This window comes from Saccostrea cucullata, unplaced genomic scaffold, assembly GCF_032062105.1.
Source record: "Saccostrea cucullata isolate Sc308-1 unplaced genomic scaffold, CSIRO_AGI_Scuc_v1 ctg3055, whole genome shotgun sequence".
Lineage (NCBI taxonomy): Eukaryota > Metazoa > Mollusca > Bivalvia > Ostreida > Ostreidae > Saccostrea > Saccostrea cuccullata.
In genome coordinates, this window is record NW_026933563.1 from 12,501 (window position 1) to 33,211 (window position 20,711).

General features: G+C 32.5%; 1 protein-coding gene across 1 annotated transcript in view; it reads left to right on the forward strand.

The window, feature by feature from the left end:
• LOC134238669 (uncharacterized) overlaps positions 1-19,533 on the forward strand; it is a 26,786-nt gene extending 7,253 nt beyond the window's left edge. The window contains exons 7-32 of the mRNA XM_062720787.1: positions 1,169-1,246; positions 1,714-1,865; positions 1,995-2,138; positions 2,415-2,570; positions 2,795-2,936; positions 3,101-3,220; positions 3,320-3,371; positions 4,537-4,695; positions 4,999-5,187; positions 6,082-6,241; positions 9,165-9,277; positions 9,517-9,722; positions 10,566-10,640; positions 10,839-10,983; positions 12,170-12,290; positions 12,527-12,620; positions 12,769-12,846; positions 13,466-13,617; positions 13,864-14,007; positions 14,304-14,459; positions 15,087-15,228; positions 15,361-15,480; positions 15,636-15,687; positions 18,453-18,611; positions 18,956-19,370; positions 19,482-19,533. Of these exons, the coding sequence (XP_062576771.1) occupies positions 1,169-1,246; positions 1,714-1,865; positions 1,995-2,138; positions 2,415-2,570; positions 2,795-2,936; positions 3,101-3,220; positions 3,320-3,371; positions 4,537-4,695; positions 4,999-5,187; positions 6,082-6,241; positions 9,165-9,277; positions 9,517-9,722; positions 10,566-10,640; positions 10,839-10,983; positions 12,170-12,290; positions 12,527-12,620; positions 12,769-12,846; positions 13,466-13,617; positions 13,864-14,007; positions 14,304-14,459; positions 15,087-15,228; positions 15,361-15,480; positions 15,636-15,687; positions 18,453-18,611; positions 18,956-19,370; positions 19,482-19,533 (3,576 nt within the window). The remainder of the gene's footprint in view (positions 1-1,168; positions 1,247-1,713; positions 1,866-1,994; positions 2,139-2,414; positions 2,571-2,794; positions 2,937-3,100; positions 3,221-3,319; positions 3,372-4,536; positions 4,696-4,998; positions 5,188-6,081; positions 6,242-9,164; positions 9,278-9,516; positions 9,723-10,565; positions 10,641-10,838; positions 10,984-12,169; positions 12,291-12,526; positions 12,621-12,768; positions 12,847-13,465; positions 13,618-13,863; positions 14,008-14,303; positions 14,460-15,086; positions 15,229-15,360; positions 15,481-15,635; positions 15,688-18,452; positions 18,612-18,955; positions 19,371-19,481) is intronic.
• Positions 19,534-20,711: the final 1,178 nt, after the last annotated feature.

The window sequence follows — 20,711 nt, forward strand, 5'->3', positions numbered from 1 at the left end:
GCAGTAACTGAATGTCACATCGACAAGGGGAGATAACTTCACAATATGAAATTCGTCTAGTGTGGCATGCGATGATCTTTGACCCTTTTTGAACTTTAACCTAATCGTTTGGGTTTATTTTACCCCCCACTATACTTAAACTTGTACTTACCGACCTCCATAGGTCTTGTAAACTTCATGAAATATAAATCCAATTATAACACAAAATGAATTAATCCAAAGCACACCATTCTGCAGCATGTTATAATGATATTCCATTCGGAAAACCTTCGTGCCGTCGATTCCGTCACCTTATCAGATGAAGTGGGAATCGGCCGAGGTGTACCGAATGGAGTTTAATCTAAAAATATGATAATGGGTGACGCAACGTGATGTGATGTAGAATTTACATGTCAAGAACAAATTTTAAATTAATTCATAACAAACAATGTTTTAACAAAACTGTTCCATCTAGCCTATTCCCAAAAGTATGCACTGTGTGATTGTGGTGTCGAGAGGGGGGGGGGGGGATTAGTAAATTTAAAAAGGTCCTATTATGAGCAAAACATTTATCAAAATCTAATTTACATTATTAATAGAATTCAAACTGGTATATAATGAATTAAGCATGTAAAATGAATATAAGAGGTTCTGAGTTATAGGTCACAGGGATAATTTCATACCCAATTTGATGAATACATGTAAATTACAGGCACGTAGCAACCGGGGGGGGGCTGGGGGGGCTGCCCCCTTTTTTTCCCAACATTACCTGTACTATAAGAAAATGTCCATTGAAAAGATGGTTGCCCCTCCCCCCCCCCCCCCCCCCCCCCCCCCACTTTTTATCACAGTATATACATTGCAAGGAAATATGGGAAAAAATTGGAAGTGAAATTAATTTTGCCTTGAAAAAAAAGTGGCCACCCCCCCCCCCCCCCCCCCCCATTTCATTTTTTTTTCCATGTTAATTTTTTTAGGTTGGTAAAAAAATTTTTCTCAGGTTGGCCCCCCCCCCCCCCACTTTCAAAAACGATGCTACGTGCCTGAATTATATAGAATTATTTTGACTTTTTCCTTGGTAAGCCGCCCGTAGGATTGTGTATTTAGAGGCAGACACCTTAGTGCGGGTATTACTGTCTCATGACAGCATCTAGTTTTTTATATTATTCATCTTTTTTTCTTTTATTAGATGGACGTTCGTTTTAAAAACATCCAAACTTCTGCGTTCAAAATTTCTATTGTATTTTCTGGTATTTATATCGCTGACGTAAGTATGTTTTTCATAAGAATGAATGGTAATATTTGAAGTAATTTAACAGGGACATATAATTCCTGATGATAAAAAAGATTTTGACATATATCTTCAATTTTTTAGAGATGAAAAATTGAATTGATTCTTTCTCTTTGCCACCACAAAATTGTAATATTTCTTGAAAATGTTCAAAACTTTTTTTTTTTTTTTTTTTTGTTTGTTTAATTGTTTTATTAATCTTTAATCATTAATTTAATGATTTGACACATATCTTTAATTTTTGGAGATGTGAAATTTAATTGATTCTTTCTCTATGCCACCACAAAATTATAGTATTTCTTGTAAAAATGTTCAAAACACTTTTGTTTTCTTGTTTCATTGTTTTATTAAGCGTTTTCTTATTTTATGTGCGATATTCTCTTCAAAATCTTGCATTTTGTCTTGCAATAGGTCTGTATAAAACTTTTTTACCTCATCTACAGGCACCTTCTAAATCAGAGTTTACAGAAAAGTTTAAAGTTTCTACAACTTCCGGGTACCAAGTAGACTCCAATAACGTTCTCAACGCTGTGACGTCATGGGTTAAAGTAACCCCCGGTCTGCCAAAATACGACCATGCTATGATGTTTACACGGTATAACATTTAAAACATTCATTTGAAAAAAAAGTATATCTGTTATCAAATATTAGATAACATTAAAGTTGTTAAAATGTCATTTGAATCCAATACCTCTGACTAAGGTATTTAGTTGTGTATCTATAGATACGATTTTACCAGTAGTGGATCTGCGGATACTACAGGACTTGCCTGGCTAGGAACTCTATGTACAGATCAAGCTGTCTCAGTGGTAGAGGACCACTTTAATTTCAACGCCATCACAGTGGCAGCACACGAGCTAGGACACGGGTACTTTAAATCTTTATAGGGTATAGATAAATGTAATTTGTATATCGATATCATACATCTATTCACTTTAATAAAGCCTCGAATAAACTATAAAACATTCAACGAATGTTCACCTTTATAAACCTGAAATTTTGGAACCATAATTGTTATATCCTGTTAGTTTTAACGATAAATTAAATACTTAATTATAACCCTTTCATGACCCGACTGTTTGGTTTTGGAAAGGTAAATTAAAGAAGAGAAAATAAGTTAAAATATTTGTTGATAAAATAACAGATTAAGTGCAAAGCACGACGGAGATGGAAACACCTGCAATGGTGCTGATGCTTACGTCATGGCCCCCAGTACCACTCCTGTGGATAACCAAAATCCATGGAAATTTTCCACGTGTTCCACAAATTATTTCATCAACTTCATCAATAAGCTTAACCGGTATGCCACTCTATAGCTATGCAACCATACCAGTTAATTTATTTTATTGTTATTTTTAAGAATTTAGTTTTAATTTATTGAAATTGCAATGTCAATAAATGTATATTGTTTGTATTCTGACAATAGATATTAAATCTTACTGTAACTTCCTTTCATTGACTACACTTTTTATTGATTACATGTCCTTACGTGCAGAAATATTTAAGTACTTTAATACTTGACAGGAACAATAATAACTGTATGAGTGTCTTAAGTCCAAACTTCAATCCTGACGCATTAAAGCAATATACAGCGCTCCCTGGTGAGATATATGATGCAGATGAACAGTGCAGACGTATTGTGGGTCCAAACTCTGGATTATGTAAGGTATGTATCTTGTCTATTCATTTTTTGACATCATTATTTTTATTCTTTCAGAAAATTTATGTGATTATATCAAATGCAGTATCTGAATGTGAAGGAGATACATTAAAATATAAAATGGTAATAGTAGATTTCCTTATTTAATTGTGTTCCATATCTTATGATAGAGTATATACAGGCAAAACTTTGCGTCTTTGTGCACAAAATTATGGTGCACGAGGGGTGATGGAAGTAATGGTTGCGTCTCGGCAGTAGGGGGAGATGGTATTCAATGTGGGAACAAAAAGGTATCTTCTAAACCACACTCTTCTTAGACCTTCATTGATAAAGTATTAACTAAAATCTTCAACTTTATTAACAGGTAGGTTTTTTTATTTAAATTTCAGTGGTGTATTTCTGGTGTCTGTAAATTTGATGAATGTGCGCCCCCAGGTGACGGTAAAATCATGTTTGTTTCATTATAAAATCTTATTTGTGGGAAAAACGGTCAAACACTCTACGTATATTTCATAATCATGATTGATGGTGTATCCTTTTTTGACGTTCAATTATACACTGTATACTTTCTTTTATAATAATTGTTTGAATGGATGAATTTAAAGGTACTTGGACACAGATATGAAGTTATTATTTTCTCTATAATATTACGACTTATATATTTTAATAGCATTTCACACAAAAATTAATTAAAAATCTTATTTCATATAAAAGATATTAAAATTTCAAATTTTTTGGCGGGTTTGATTGACACATCATGCACTTTCAAATTAATTTTATTCTTAATCCTTAGGAAAAGTGGCAATCTCGTTGTGTATAAATGAAAAACATTAATACTATGATCCAGAAAATTCAGAGTAGAACATGTTCGAAATGAAAACAAACACACAGTATATTGTCAGTCCGTGCAGTTGTGGTAAGCAGACTGTGACGATTGAACGCACCCGGTGAATTGTAAACATCAACAAAAACAGAACTCGTGTCCTGTTTACAAAAACTGTGTACATAACACGAGTGTGCTCGATTTGCTAAACTCTGTACGCAAAAAAAAAAAAACTTAAAGTAAAACTCGCCCAAACGTCAAAACCCTATTTCGTGGGGGGGGGGGGGGGGGGGGTAGTGGTGACTTCTATTGCCTCAAATCTTTAACTTTTCATACACATTTTACACATATTCGTGTTTCCCAGGGGGGTCTGCGTTTTCCAAGGGGGGTCCATGGTAACTTTTTCCTTGTTTTAGTATAATTATGCATTTTTAACCTGGTAAATTCCTGACCCCCCCGACCCCCCCTCTGGATCCGCGCATGAAAAGTTTTGATATTTCTCATTAATACACAACAAGATTGCCACTTTTCCTAAGGATTAAGAAAAAAGGTTAAAATTTGTGAAAGTGCAAGGATGTGTCAATCAAACCCGCCAAAAATTTGAAATTTTAATAACTTTTAAATGAAATAAGATTTTTAATTAATTTTTGTGTGAAATGCTATTAAAATATATAAGTCGTAATATTATAGAAAAAATACTGACTTCAAAATGTGTGCGTCTGTTCATGAGTGAAAAATTCTCGAATGGGACGTTGAACAATATACAATTAATTAATCTTACAGAATCTTGTTTGTATGGAGATAGAGAGGGTGTTGCAATCACGTTTAATGGAGTGGAGACCACGTGTTCCTTTGAAGATATAAAGAGAAATCCAAGCGTTTGCTACTCAGTAAAAGACACTTGTTGTCGACAGTGCAGAAATTTCTATACTGGAATAATAGGTAATTCAATGAAGTTGTTCTTAAAGAAAAAAAAAGGAATGTGAGAAGAGTATATTCCTAAATATGATGGCATTAAAATGCTGACGATTTTAACCTTGAAAGTGACCCTTTGTGCTGTTCACAATAAAACGTACGATAATTTACTCGTATAAGTTGTATCTTTGGATTTGTGAATATTTTGTATGTACAAAGTTACATTTATAAAAACTCGAAACGTAACATCCAAATCAACTTATTGGACAGTTAGTTTTAAAACCATGTATATATTTATACTAACTATACTGATTTATTGCTTGATAAAAGGCTGTGAATATGGAGACAGAGCAAAAGGCTGTAGTAAGTCCATTTGTCCATGGAACCCTAGTCGTTGTTGTGGAACATGTTTCAATGGAACATTGAGTACACCGTCCTATGAGCCATCAACAACACAAAAGATCCTTAATGTTTGTAAGATGAGAGTCACAACACCTTCTTCTCCAAGCAATACAGAAGGTAGGATGCTGCATTCAATGTGTTATATAGTGTGTTATTCTTTACAGAGAGTTTAGTATTGTGGTAGTTTTGACCCAATGGAAGGTCATTATAACGACCTTGGAATTTTCGAAATCCGGACACTAAACTAGATCGTTGAGATCCCAGTGACATCAACTTATTTGTGAATTACATGTCTCACTTTGAAATTGGACATACTCAGAAAAATCTTGTGGAAAGAGAATACGTTGGAAGACTCCACTGCAATTTTTGTTGAATAAAGTAGTAAAGACAGTAAATTTAGATTTACAATTTTGGCAAACGTCAGATTGCAAGATCATTTTGACAAAATATCAAACTCAAAATATTAAATTAAGTAAAAAGGTTTTTAGGGTCAAAAGCCCAATGACTTGAACAAATGTAATAAAATAATATATCCTTAATTCTAAAAATTATGCACAGTAAGTGTACTGTGCTGTACATTGAATACTTGTTTTATGCAATACTAACAATCAGTAAATACGTCTAAATAAATTCTTCTTCAACACTTTATTAATGTAATCACTCAAATCACTGTTTTAAAACACTGAAGGAAAGACAATGGTTTGGACTTTTTTAACTTCTGTTTTACATAAAATATCAAAAATGCATATGATCACTTATTTGTTCTATGTCAGGGGTTACATGTATTATTGCTGAACAGTTTTGCATTGATCTCGAATTAGTACTCGTATCATGGAGAATGAATCATACTCTCCTTTGCCTTATATTGTGGGTAAAATATACAATGTCTTGCAAAGCTAAATGTCTTGAGAAGGAGGTATAAATAGGATGAGACAAAGTTATTTATTTATTTTTTTTTAATTTTTTTCTATTTTCGTACGTACCAATAATTATTATCTTTATTTATTTTAGGGATCCATACCTACTTTATCTACGGTGGTGCAGCTGCTGTCAGTCTGAGTCTACTAATTGTTATCTGCATCTGCAGTATTTATCATAAACGAAAGCAGGAACCTAGAAAGGTTCCGAAGTCCAAACTCCATGGTTTTTCAAATCCTGCTATAGGATATATATGAAGACTGTAATATTAGGGATCAGTACGAAATGCAAGATATGTATACCTCAGTTTTTGATTTCAAGGCATTAAAAATCATTTTAAATATGGAATATATTTCAAAAGACCTCCGATATTATATCGTAATGTTATGATTCACGTACAAAACACAAAACATTTCTTTTTGTATAACAAATCCAGAGTCATCTGTTATAGATAAATATTTACATTTGCAAATAATTTTCTTAGATGAACCCATTGAAGAACTTATTAGGGGATCAGAGGTCATAACAACATCGAATATCACGGCGAGATGATATCTTGCCTACATATTTCTGTCACAGTAAAACTGCTTTCTGAACTTCTAAATTGATTATGATGAAAAGGATAAAAGAATTGAAATATATGTTTTTCATTCAACAAATATTTATTTGATCTTCCTTCGATGTGAAAAATGTTTTGAATAATATGATTAGCCTAAAATCGTGCTTACCTTTTTTTTTTTTTTACCAGAAATACCTTGGAAGGTATGTTAACTGATACAGACAATAATACCACTTTTGAATTAACGATTATTGCTCTTTCATAATAAACAAGAGATTTCCTGGTTTTGGCAGCTATATAAATATTGAAATTTTGGAGCGAGACAAAGTTTCAATACAAAACAACTTACTTCTAGGTCATTGGGCGTCACAACATAGCAACGTGAAACGGCGAACCCTTCGTGTAAAATATTCGTCCCAAATGAAATATAGGTATAATATTCAACCATTATAAAAAGTTCACTTTGGAGTGAACTTGGTTGGTGCGTGATCAAATCTTCTGTGAAGCCCTTTGACATTCACAGGATTTGATCAACCAAGTTTTCTTTCCAGAGAAATTTTCAACATTATTGTTTATTTCTTAAATTATTTGTAAATAAATACATAAAACAATGTTATATTAATGTGTTTGTTTTATTGGGTGTGATATCAGAAAAGGGTACAAATACAGTTCAGATAATCTAAAGCTGTATTTTTTAATGTTCAAAACGTGTAAATTAAATATCAACAGAATGTATTGCATGAAACTTAAAACAATACATCTTAAAAAATCAAACACTACATACCAACAACGTCCACATTAATTGCAAAGAAAGAGTCGTCTGAGTGGCGAAGTGATGAGAGTGTTTGCTCTAGAGGATGTGAATCCAACTGTGGGACGTGGAGACTGGTCCTTCGAGTGAAACCGTATAAATCGAGGTCTCATATCGAGGTAGGTGCAGGTGCATATATAAGTCCCTCAATGCACAAAGACCGAAAGTGCCGAGTATAGGTTTAAATGTGAAATCCTCCAATGGCATTAATGGCGTCTCTGTATGAGTGAAACAAATTCAATTAACGTCAAATAAACAAATTAAAATCAGACATGCAATAAATCGATGTTCAGCAAACTTAGACAATAAAGTAGCTTTTTTGGAAAAAAATGTTTTTATGTGTTTGTAAAATCGGTTAAGAGATATAGTTAAAAGAATTTGGTCTCTCTGAGCCACTAATTTGAAAAGTTACTCCCTTTTTACAGATGAAATGAAGGATCTAAAACTGTGCACAAATTTTGTGCAATACCTTTAAACAAAAGTCTGAGTTCAAATAATATTATTAAAAAGTATTTAAATTTTTTTAATGATACATGTCCGAAATTCCACCCTTGGCGAGCTTGCATATTATGCATTGTCGTTAATTTTGAAAATCCAGGTGCACAATGGCAACATATCCTCTATAATTGTTAAACATCAATATTGCTTTTCCATCTTCATTAAAGGATCTTCTTGTGAAACAACAGAGACCTAATAAGGATGGAAAGCTTATTGCCACATACTAAAACAGCATATGGTTGGCTGATACGAATTTCTCCAATATGTGCATGATATCTAATCAGGAAAATACTTTAATATTTTTCTATTGTCACCAGAAACACGTTCATTAAACTTAGACAATAAAGTAGCTTTTTTGGAAAAAAATGTTTTTATGTGTTTGTAAAATCGGTTAAGAGATATAGTTAAAAGAATTTGGCCTCTCTGAGCCACTAATTTGAAAAGTTACTCCCTTTTTACAGATGAAATGAAGGATCTAAAACTGTGCACAAATTTTGTGCAATACCTTTAAACAAAAGTCTGAGTTCAAATAATATGATTAAAAAGTCTTTAAATTTTATTAATGATACATGTCCGAAATTCCTACCCTTGGCGAGCTTGCATATTATGCATTGTCGTTAATTTTGAAAATCCGGGTGCACGATGGCAACATATCCTCTATAATTGCTAAACATCAATATCGCTTTTCCATCTTCATCAAAGGATCTTCTTGTGAAACAACAGAGACCTAATAAGGATGGAAAGCTTATTGCCACATATTAAAACAGCATATGGTTGGCTGATACGAATTTCTCCAAGATGTGCATGATATCAGGAAAATACTTAAATATTTTTCTATTGTCACCAGAAACACGTTCATTAAGATCATTAATTGTGTTTTAGCTGAATCTGTGTTTTTATAATTTACATTAAAGATATAAAAATAACTTAATTAAAAATTATTCATAAATAATATATCTTGTCTTTTATTAGTAAAATGATTGTTTCCTTAAAAATTGTTCATTGCAGATTTTTTTTTTTTCAAACGACACAAAGAGTGAACATTAACAATGCCTCATAACAATTCTTCTATATAAAGCACACACTACAGGAACGTGTAATTGGATTTTACTTTTTTTAAAATGAAAGATAATTCAAACAGATTGAATTACAAACTTGTTTGCAATTCGACCAATCGTCAGATGATATGATTGTGCAAAATTTATGAATGGGTCTGTGTAACCTGAATGTCTGAAATACTCAATAATTATATGTTGTAGACGGAAGGATTTGATCAAATACGAAATACGTTTTTCATTTTTTTCTGAGACTAAAGCAACAAAGTGAAAGTAAAATGCTTCGAGTATTGATTTTGATGTTAGGAATTGATTTTACCATTGGAATATTTCCGCATTCTAGAAATAGGGGAAACAACAAAGTCGGTATGTAATTAATTGGTTTTTTTTAAAACTTTGAATATAGTTAAGTTGATATTCATTTGATAAGTTCATCAATTCATATGCTTCGCACATATGTTCATGTTTGCTCTAGTGTCATGGAGTAAGTGAAGGCATCTAACTTCTCGAAAGACTTTAAACAGACAAACTAACACGAAGTCTTCCCTCTATCTAGAAAAATGATATCATTCATCATAAGAATTACTTTTATTCATTCTTTCTAGACGATGTCATAGTGAAGATTAGAGGACTTAGTGATGATGGTATAAAATTAACAAATGGTTCCAAGCATTTATCGCTGTCCGTCAACATCAGTAATGATTTTATAGACTTTGATCTGACCTGGAATCAAAAACTACAAACAAATACACCTATATACACAACTAATTCAAAAGGAATTGTAAAGATTCAACGTATTCAACAATCAAAGGTATAAGAGACTAAACAAGGTTTGCATTAATTATCATTAACGATATAGGTCCTCAGGTCTTTTAAAATTATTATAGATGCCAAAATTCAAATATGTATTTGTAATAGACTAATGTACGAGATACAATCCTTTTGGCGCAGTGGTTAAAATATCCGCTCTTACAGTGTATGTCGCAAAATAATGAGTTGATCCTAACTTCGCTACTAGTATTTGAATCCACGATGTAACGCGGGGACTGGACCTTCGAATGAGACCATATATAGCGAGATTTCATGGTACAGAAGATGCTTGCACGAAAATGAAACCTCAATGCTCAAACGCCACAAATGCCAAGTACATCTTTAAATTTGCAGCAAACGTTGGCAAGTGAATTCACAATAGGAGTCCAAAATTTTCTCGAGGAGAGTTTGAAAAAAACAAACAGACAAAGCAATTTGCTATTATTTTTGGGTTATCGTCTGTTCCTCTATTTCTTGTCATAACTCATTACTATGAAGTATTGCTTACGTTGAATTCATACTTTGAATTCATACAACCAATATAGTAAATACAGAATCAAAATAATACCTGTACTTTCTAACTGATGGTGTTTCTTTTCTAAATATTGTGGAAATATTTTCTCTTGTCATTATAAACTTGACATTTTAAATTCAGAATGACTGGAATTTAACAGACACTGAGATTTTTTTTTTACATTATATTACACCATTATGAAAATTAATGATAACTTGATGCTAATCTGTAATCGAATAACTAACCATTTCTCTAGCGTGTCATACCACATCTCATTTCTCTTTAAATTAGAAGGGTATCTTTTAAAGACTGGTTTTATCCATTGAATAGGAGGTCAGATTCTATCAGGACGTGAGAAATGGAGCATCCTTTATGATTATGTCCAATAATTCCTACTCATGCATGGTATGTTGAATATTAAAAACAGGGTATTGCATGTATCTTGTAATTAAAAGTACGAACATGAAAAACCAACAAAATATAAACATAGAATAATAACTAATCAACTTCAAATATGCGAATTGAGTCAATGTAAATGATAGATTAGTACATTTCTATGATTTGACCTATATTTAGTTTATCAATGTTTCGTCCGTTATTTAGACAGGGATATTTCTATACAGAAAAAGTGAGTTTATACTGGAACCTGAATTAGAAGATTGCCTCCAGGTCAACGATAGAGACAAAAAGTACAAGATCACAGAAGTGGAGAGGTCACATGCATCGTTTGCTGATGCTTTGAAACCAAGTGAGTAAAAACAAACGTGTTGGTTAAGTTTTGTAGACTAATTTGTTTCTGAATCATATATTAACGTAAACTTTATTTTTGATATGAAACATATGGAAAAAGGAACAGTATTCAGTCACTTGTGAGAAGGTCTTACTACAAACATATTTGATTATGCATAAAACATATGGAGATAACGAATTGTTTTCAAGATCAAAAGTCCATAAAACAATAAAAAATAGGAGTAGAGCAAACAGGGACCTCCAAAACATCAGAGGTGGGATCAGGTGCCATGGAGTGAGCATCCCCTGCTGACCGGTCATAACCCTGTGAGCTCCTTATTCTGATCAGAAAATAATGGAAAAATCCTTCGTCAACTCAGTGTATAAATAATGGACTGATAATTAGTATGAAAAACGTCAGTCTACATTTGACTCAATCATAAGTTGTATTTGCTGACAAGGTCATTGTATCGACCATAGAACTTACGAAATGATTACTTTAAACAAGACTTCTGATATTCTTGTTTCATCATTTTTTTTGTCAATATTGAACCTCGTTTTAACAATTTTCCATATGTAGAGCATACTCTTGCGTATCAAATCAACTAAGAAATATGAACTCCGTATGCAGGTGATGAAGGGTATATTGCTGTCGTAAGTTTTAAAGTTGTTGATTTTGGTAAAACCATGTGATTTCAAATTGTCTAAATTGTTCCTTGGAGTTTTTAAGCATCCACATCTGAATTACACCACTTCTTGAATATATTGTTGCACAGTACTTTTGAACTTTCTCCTTCACTACTGTTAATACCTCACTGTTGAATTGAGGTAGAGGCTTGGTTGAGCATTCACTGGAACCTGCTATGTATCTTTGTTTGTAATGATTTTGATGAAGTTTTGGAATCCATTATAGGTATGGTTGTTCAAAATCATTTTGATGTGATATTCTGATTTGCCTACATTCATTTGTCATGTGAATATCAAGCAGCTTTGAGTAAAATCTTCCCTAAGTACGAGACAATATCATTTTTCATTCACACTTTGCTTCTAAGATTCATGGTCACTAACATCCTGCAATGAATGAAAATATACAATGTTCATTAAAATGCCAAATTTTGAAAAATAAGATTCATTTATGCTATTGAAGCTATTCCTTTAACAGAATCTCCGTAAATAAAATTTAATAACGTGAATACTTTTAAAAGCAGGGTTGGACCAAGGTGGACGTATCCATGGTATAAAGAGCAGAATAAACAGGAGAAGAAGACAAATAAATCACTACAAAATAGAGTTGTTCTTTATCATCGATTACTCCATCTATTCGTAGTAAGATCCTCATGGCTTCACTGTAACCAACTTTATTTCATCAAATTTAATTTCAAATTATATTAAACCTACTTCTTTTCTTGATTATTTAATTTTTGTCATTGTCGTGATATAAAGAGACCTTGACCTATGAAAAGTGTTTAATTTGAAATTTTAAGATTCCACTCTATAACAACTGTTCACCTCTGGAACAAAGAACAAGAATTCAAATGACATTTTTCTTTTCTATTATATAGTTGGTATGCACAAAGCAAAGCCTCAAATGTAACTTCCAAAGATGAAGAGGCGAAAGAAAGTATCCGACAGTTCTACTCTTTTGTTATCAATGGGGTAAATGGAAATTTTACAACTTCGTTGAAAATATTCAAATCAAATTAAAAATTTTGGACATAATAAAATACCGAAAAAAATAACCTTTTCTCATTTGTAATCAGTCTTCCAATGTATTCATGAATGAACAAGACATAATATTTTCCAGATGGACGTTCGTTACAAAAATATCCAAACCTCTTCCTATACAATATCAATTCTGTTTTCTGGAATATACATTGCTGACGTGAGTACAAATCGGAAAGAAGACGTCTTGCTAATTTAATTGTTGCTTGATTAATGTGCTTAAAATAACCACTAGAAAGTTATCCCTCTTTGCATATTGGTAAGTCATTCTAGGAAATAATTATAGATTTTTGTATAATTCATTTTAAATTCTCTGTTGATTGATTTAATATTAAGAGAAATTTTTTTACAAGATAGAATTTAAAAATAAACTTTTTAATCAGTAGATAAATTTAAAATGGATTATGATATGAATTTTGGGTAAATAATAAAGATGTCGAGTGACTTTTGTTTTGAATATGCCATTTAAATGTACAGTGAAACTTCAAGTTGTCTAATCCAACTGTTATGCTTCCGAAATACTGTCTAAGACTATATAAACTGTAAGTCCATTTTAAAAAAATAATAATTTTAAAAAAATTCTGATCTAAAATATTGTCTTATCTGACCAATTTCTTTGGAACCAATGGCAGATCAGACAAATTGTTCTGTACATGGAATAAACAAAAATGACAGTGAAACACATATAAAGGTAGAAAGATTTTTGTTTTATTGTGCTAAAAATGTATCTTTTTGATTTGAAAAATTTTCATCTAATAAACAGTACCATATTATTACAGAATGCCTCAAAATCCACCTTCACAGAAAATAACAAAATTTCATCAGTGTCTGGTACACAAGTTGACTCTAATGTAGCACTCACAGCCGTGACGTCATGGTTACAGGAAACTTCCGGGTTACCTCAAAATGATCACGCAATGATGTTTACAAGGTATGATTGGAGTTTATAATTCCTTTAAAATATAACTAAAGTACCTTTATTGAATATATTACTGCTTTAGAATCGGCGAGAGATACACATACGTTCATTCTTCAAATTAAGTTTAAAGATGTACAATAGCAAAAACATTCAATAATTGTCCTCCAGTTTCAAAGCAGCTTTTTAATTTTATTTACAAGTAGAGTGTAATAAAATTGAGGGTTTCTTTAATAACGGCTACCTGTTATTTGTTGATAGATACGACTTTACTAAGGATGGTTCTCCAGACGTGGCAGGGTTAGCCTGGCTTGGAGCTGTATGCACGACCAAGTCTGTATCCGTAGCGGAGGACCACTTTGATTTTAACGTTATCACGACTGCAGCTCATGAATTAGGACATGGGTATTCAATCTAATATTTTTCATTGTGATATAATAGATTTTTAAGGGGTCACCTTTGAAAATAACAAATAAGATACGCCATCAATTTAAAAAAAAAAAATTGATACGTAATTAAATGCTTTTCATTCTTAAATAATGAAGGGTGTAATGTCTCTAATGTCTATTTATAGTCTATTTTGATAAAAGAATTTAACAACGACTTTTTATACTTAAATTCCATTTGATAAGAAACGTGAACAAATGATACTATCATGAACTGCTAATTAAAAGAAAAGCGTTTTTTTTCTTAATTTTCAGATTGAGTGCTGAGCATGACGGAAGTAACAATGCTTGCAGTGGTAACGATGCCTATATAATGGCCGCAACCTCTGTTCCGGTGGATAATCAAAATCCCTGGAAATTTTCCATATGTTCCACCAATTATTTCACGTCCTTCATCGACAAATTGAACAGGTAGATTTTCTTTTGTAGGTCACTCACAGCCCACCGTCCAAAAGTAGCAAACAACTAGACGTTAAATCATGATCAAAATAGCTTTCATCGTGTTCATTAAAATATCTGAAAAGAAAGCACAAGAAAGAATTGAATAAGATCTTGTTGTAAAATATTAAAAATTTGATTGCATCTAATCACCAAGTCAATGTGAACCTAAAAAATCCTAGACCAATGGCTGGTAGCGTAAATTTTATTCGTCACAAAAAGCACTTTTAATTTAAAGATGAAAAACATAATAATGATCCGAACTTTAAAAAAAATATATTAATCAACATTTTGGTATGAAAATAAACGATATATATATGACGGGAATGCTTTAAATTCAGTAACACTCGAAAAAAGAAAATATAAACGAATTATCAAAGCAGAATATAAAAAAAAAAGTTATGTGGATCAACCAAGCTTATCCGAAATCAAAATACAATACGCTGATAAATTTAAAATTGTTGAACAAGTTTCAACCTTAAAATATAAGTTAGTTTGAATGTATTTTCTGCATGGTTGTTTAATATGCAATGTTTATTTGTAATTCATTTACCACTCAACAAAATTAATGTATCTTACCTAATCAAATCAATATAACAGGGAAAACAACAACTGTATGACGGTCTTAAGTCCAGAGTACAATCCTGACGCACTAAAACAGTACACAGCGCTCCCTGGAGAGATATTCGATGCTGACGCACATTGTCGACATATTGTCGGCTCAGTATCTTCATTTTGTAAGGTAAAACTTGATTTTATAACATCTTAAAATGAATAAAATTTCTAATAAATCGATCGATAACAGAAAATGCACGACTCTATAATACGAGAATAAGAGTTTCAGTTGGCCTGTGTTTTTGGAATCTTTGTCTAGGGACTTTACAACCAAAACTTCACATCCATCTGTACGAAATTATGGTGTAGAAAGACTGATGGGAGTGGTTTGTGTGTCTCAACCGTGGGTGGAGACGGACTTCAATGTGGAAATAAAAAAGTACATAAGTACACCAAGTATCTGCTGTATTCACACCGTCAATGCAATAAAATACTTAATTTTCATGTACTTCATATAAAACTGAAATTGACATCGCTTACCGTTTCTTCTAGATATCAAATGAATCCTGTAAATTGACAAATCTTTTATTTCAGTGGTGTATCGCTGGTGTGTGTAAAAGCGATGAATGTGCACCTCCTGGGGACGGTAAGACGAATTCTATCATAGACTCAGTCTGACTGTTGCTATATATTTACATCCACTGATTATTTTTTCCTTTATTTCTAATGAAGAACATTGTCATTGACACTAAGCAAACCACGTGAAAACAAGTAGATATCTTGAATAATGGCTATTCCATCAGTTATGCAAACAATGACATATTCATCTATAATACAATATTTAATTTTACTTTGTTGTTTCATACAACATAATATAACAATACGTATACAATATAAAACAATAAAATGGCTTTGTTTGTTAGTACGGGAATTAACGTCGCAGCTATTGCAGAAAAAATACAAACCCGCTTAAGCGACATCTGTGGCATTAATTCTGGTACTAACAACCAAAGACAGTATTTTATTATTTAAATAATTTCCCTGAAATTATATCCTTTCGACGGTAGAAAGGTATAGAGTGAAAATCAGGAATATAACCTTCCAGGTTCATGTAGCTAAGGGTTTGCTTTACCCTACAATAGCCAGACATTATAAGGTTACGATAAACAGGGTGAGAAAGTTTCTGATTACAATAATGAAACTGCACTTAAATACATTATGGCTTTTTTTTTACAGAAGCCCGTAGGAACATTATTTCATACATATACAATATAATTTATGCTATTTCTGGGATCGTACGACAATTTAGCTCCAAAGAGGAGAATAATGTGAATATATATGAATATAATACCGTAGATATTGTACTTGTACAACGAGATTGGCTAAGTCGCCGTATTGACAAAACATAACCCATCGTTTTTGTGGACAGGTGGATCGTATTTTGAATGTTATAGTTGAGAAGTGGATTCTCATGTAATTTTATGTTATGTTTTCTTTTTTTTTTGGGGGGGGGGGGGGGAGATTGCATAATATTTAGTGAAGATACTCTTAAATTTGTTTGTCAACGTTTTTAGTCTTTTCTGCCCCCCATTATTTGTATGTACAAGTTTTATATTCGTCATTTTATGATGAAATGACATTTTTTTTCAATTCAACAATGTGTCACTGGTTTTTGCCTTTCTCGTTAAAAAATCAAGCTTAGTCAACTTGGTAAGGTATTTCTACAATTAATAAAATATAAATTGTTTTTTGTATGATGCAATGAGTAAATGACGTAAACTCGTTAAGAAAATCACGTTATTTTTCTTGCTTACATTTCTGAAATCCTAGCCAAATGCAATGTGACATGCATGGTTTAAAAATACAAAGCTTGATGTTAAAATTAGACATTTATTTTCTGTTTGTTTTAGAAAAAATTAATGCCTGGCAATAACATGAATCATCTATTTTGAAAAGGGGGTGTCATTGAAGCTGGAAGGACAAAGCGAAAGACATTCAATAGTTAGCCGACATAAAATAAAGCAAGAAGAAGGATATGGAGATAACGAACAGTATGCAACATCAAACTCCGTAAAACAATACAAAATAGGAGCAGAGCAAACACGGACCTCCAAAACATCGGAGGTGGGATCAGCTAGGTGCCATGGAGGAGTAAGCATCCCCTGCTGACCGGTCACAACCGCCGTGTGCTCCTTGTCATGATCGGAAAATAACGAAAAAATCCGTCGTCAGTTCAGTGTATAAATAATGGACTAACAATTAGTATGAAAAACGTCAGTCAGCATTTGACTCAATGATAAACTGTATTTGCTGACAAGATAATTTTGTGAAAAACTGACGCCCCCAATTATAGATCATGGCGAAGGTTAGATTAAAATTTTATAAATGCAAGTTAAACCCCAACCAAGATCAAGGAATGAAATTGTTGGTACCCAAAGAAAGGTCTTGTCACAAGAAATTCGCTTGTAAAATATGACAGGAATTTTTGGAAAGATTATTTTTTTTCAAAAGTAGGGCAATCTCCGAGATGAACCTCTATTGGGAGAATGAAAGTACTTTGGGAAAGGTGTTATCACAAGGGATTCATAAGTGAAATTGACAGCCATGGCACCAACCTTTCAATGGTTATGGTGAGGGGATTTAGACACAGTTGCAATGTTAACAATTTATATTTCTATATAATTTTAGATTAATGATTTGATAGAACATAGATTTTTTGCGAATTCAATGAAATTCTTCATAAGTTAACTTGCATTTCGATCAGAGAATGGTTGATTCTCGCTGTATGGGGTTCAGCTAACGACAAAAATCCATGCAATGTTGTTTTGATGTAGTTTAAGGGTAGCAAAAACCTTTTATTTAAAATATACTGTAGGGGGAGAGTTATTAAAACATTCTCCTGAACGGATCTGGCAAGAAAGATACAGTAGTATACATGTGTATTGCCAATTATTGAACTATATGTTCCTGAGTTCTCCTGCCAAACTGAGCTTGTTTTTGGCAAAAACCGACAGAAACAAAATAATATCATGTAGAAGTGAAAATGTCATTTATTAAACTAAATGACGAAAGAAGTAAAACACAGTTAACAAAATGGAGGTCAGAAAAGGGGACTCAAATATTACACATCTTAAGGTATTGCACAATCTGACCCCAAACAGCATATAATGATCTATGACAATGTAACATGATGTACATAGGAAAAAAGGGGTCAACCAGACTAGATTAAGGAATTCAAACACTGTGATCTTTCACAAGGTATGTATTTGAAGTTGACCCCCTTATAAGCATCATAAGATTCAAAAACATATACAAAATGCCCTAAACTGCTGACTGCTGTCTAAGAGGTTGGTTAAGCAAAATAACAAAACGCCATTATTCCAATAACCCTGTGTCTTTTTCCCCTTTCAGAATCGTGTTTGTATGGAGATAGAGAAGGCAAAGTCATCGAGTTCAATGGAAATAATGTAACCTGTTCCTTTGAAGACATAAAGAAATACCCTTTCCTTTGCTACGACATAAACACGCAATGTTGCCGACAGTGTCAAAACTTCTATACCGGAATAACAGGTTTGGAAATGGTTCATATTTTTATGCAAGAGGTACTTAAAGACGTGATACAACTTATAAATGATTATGAAAGAGAACTATTTTAATCACATGTGAAATATGTTGTCCATTTAATTAGTAGCCGCATTCAAATTGATTTGAAGCTAAAGGTTATGGTTTTAAATAAGACAATAAATGATATACTTACGTATGCATCTGAGATTTGTTCTGGAAGGAAGTTTGTCATAAAAATTGTCTTGTATTCAGAATTGATCATTCCTTGAACACTTCTTCTGTCATCTTTGTAAGCAATATTCGTCATAGTTGTGACCAAGTAATCAATTGCTTTTAAATGTTGCTTTAAGGATGTGAGTATGGAGACAGAACTTCTGGCTGCTTATCAATACACTGTCCAAACAACCCCGATGTCTGCTGTGGAACATGTTACAATGGACCAGCAATAACGACGCCATCAGAGGAACCAACAACACAAAGGTACCAAAACCCGTGTAGAACAACAGTAAAGCTTACAACTACTGAACAAACAACCTCGGTATCATCCAAAACAACACAAGCACCATTAACAACAACAAAAGAAACGATAACTACAGTACAAACATCTTCAAAATCATCGACCACAATTTCATCATCCCTGATAACAACTGTAGCATCATCAGCAACAACAAAGAGTATCGAATCGCAGACAACAACCAGATCACAAAGTTCAACAGCACATACTGCAACACCTTCCACAGCGATGGAGACAACGACAATACAAAAGTAGGTCACTGTTTAAACATCTTTGCTAATAAATGTATATTTATAATAGTATTTACTATGTTTTAAGTTTTGAGTTTAGTATATATCATACAGACTTTATTTCATTTGCAGAGTAAATCTTCCAGGAGGTATTTTAGAAAGTAAGTTGCTTGACTATTATTAAATCACTTAAGCCAAAGGCTCAAGTGAGCTTTTCTGATCACATTTTGTCCGGCGTCCGTCTGTCTGTCAGTCCGTGTTTACGAGAGTGCATTTATTGGGTATTTTTCACACCAAGATTGTACTTATTGGGTACTTTTTGCTTATTGGGTATACCCAATAAGAAGTGTCGCTGAATATGTTTAAAACACCCTAATTGGGTATTTGCAGGTTAGTACCCAACAAAACTTGGACACGACGATTTGTCCAAAAAAGTGTCCAAAAAAGTTGCTTTCACGGACACACCGTGTTTTGTTGTTTCAGTTTTACATTCGGAACTGTAAATTCTCGAGAGTTCCGAAAATCAACTTCCGTTGATTCTGATCATAACAACGTTTGTTTTCATGGAAAAAAATATGGCTACTAAGAAACACTTAATGTCAACAAGATTTTCTGATTGACAAGAGAAAAGGTAAGTTTATTCGATTAATATTTATCCATTGCTGGGTTCTTGTTTAAGGAAAATAGATTTTAATGTAATTTTGAAAACAATTGTGCACAAAATTAAAATAGATATATCGGAACAATTAATCCTAGGTTGCACTTGTTTGTATTTTGAATTTTCTCTGTCTTTTTAACTCTCTTGAGGGGGAGAAGTATTTAGTAATTGATCGTATATTGTTAGATAATCTTTAATAAATCGAAAGTGTTTATTATTTAATTTTATATCATAACCAACTAAGTATGTTCTGACAATGTATATTGGAAAGGGAAATGAAAATTTTAACAATCGTGCGTTCATAAATCAGCTGTAAATTATCGGTTCATTTATAGACAGTATTACAATCGCAAAGTGAGCTGAGATGATGATACGAGGGTTGATCCAAAAATAATGTCACAGTGTCCATATCTTTCATATTTGGCGTCATATTATCAAATACAACATACCAAAAGATGCACAAATACAAATTTAATTAACATTAAAATTTTCATTGAATGATGTCTATTTGAATTTGTTTTATAGATGTTTGAAACATAGAGCATAGGGGGTGTTGCCGCCTCACAACTGAACGTCACGTTTTAAAGTGTATTTTTTCTTAAAATGAAAAAGACAAACACATTAAAAAATTCGAAAAAAGCACCTGATTTCCCAATTTTTTAAAAGACACGTCATTTTCTAGTCTTTAATTGAAATTAAATTTC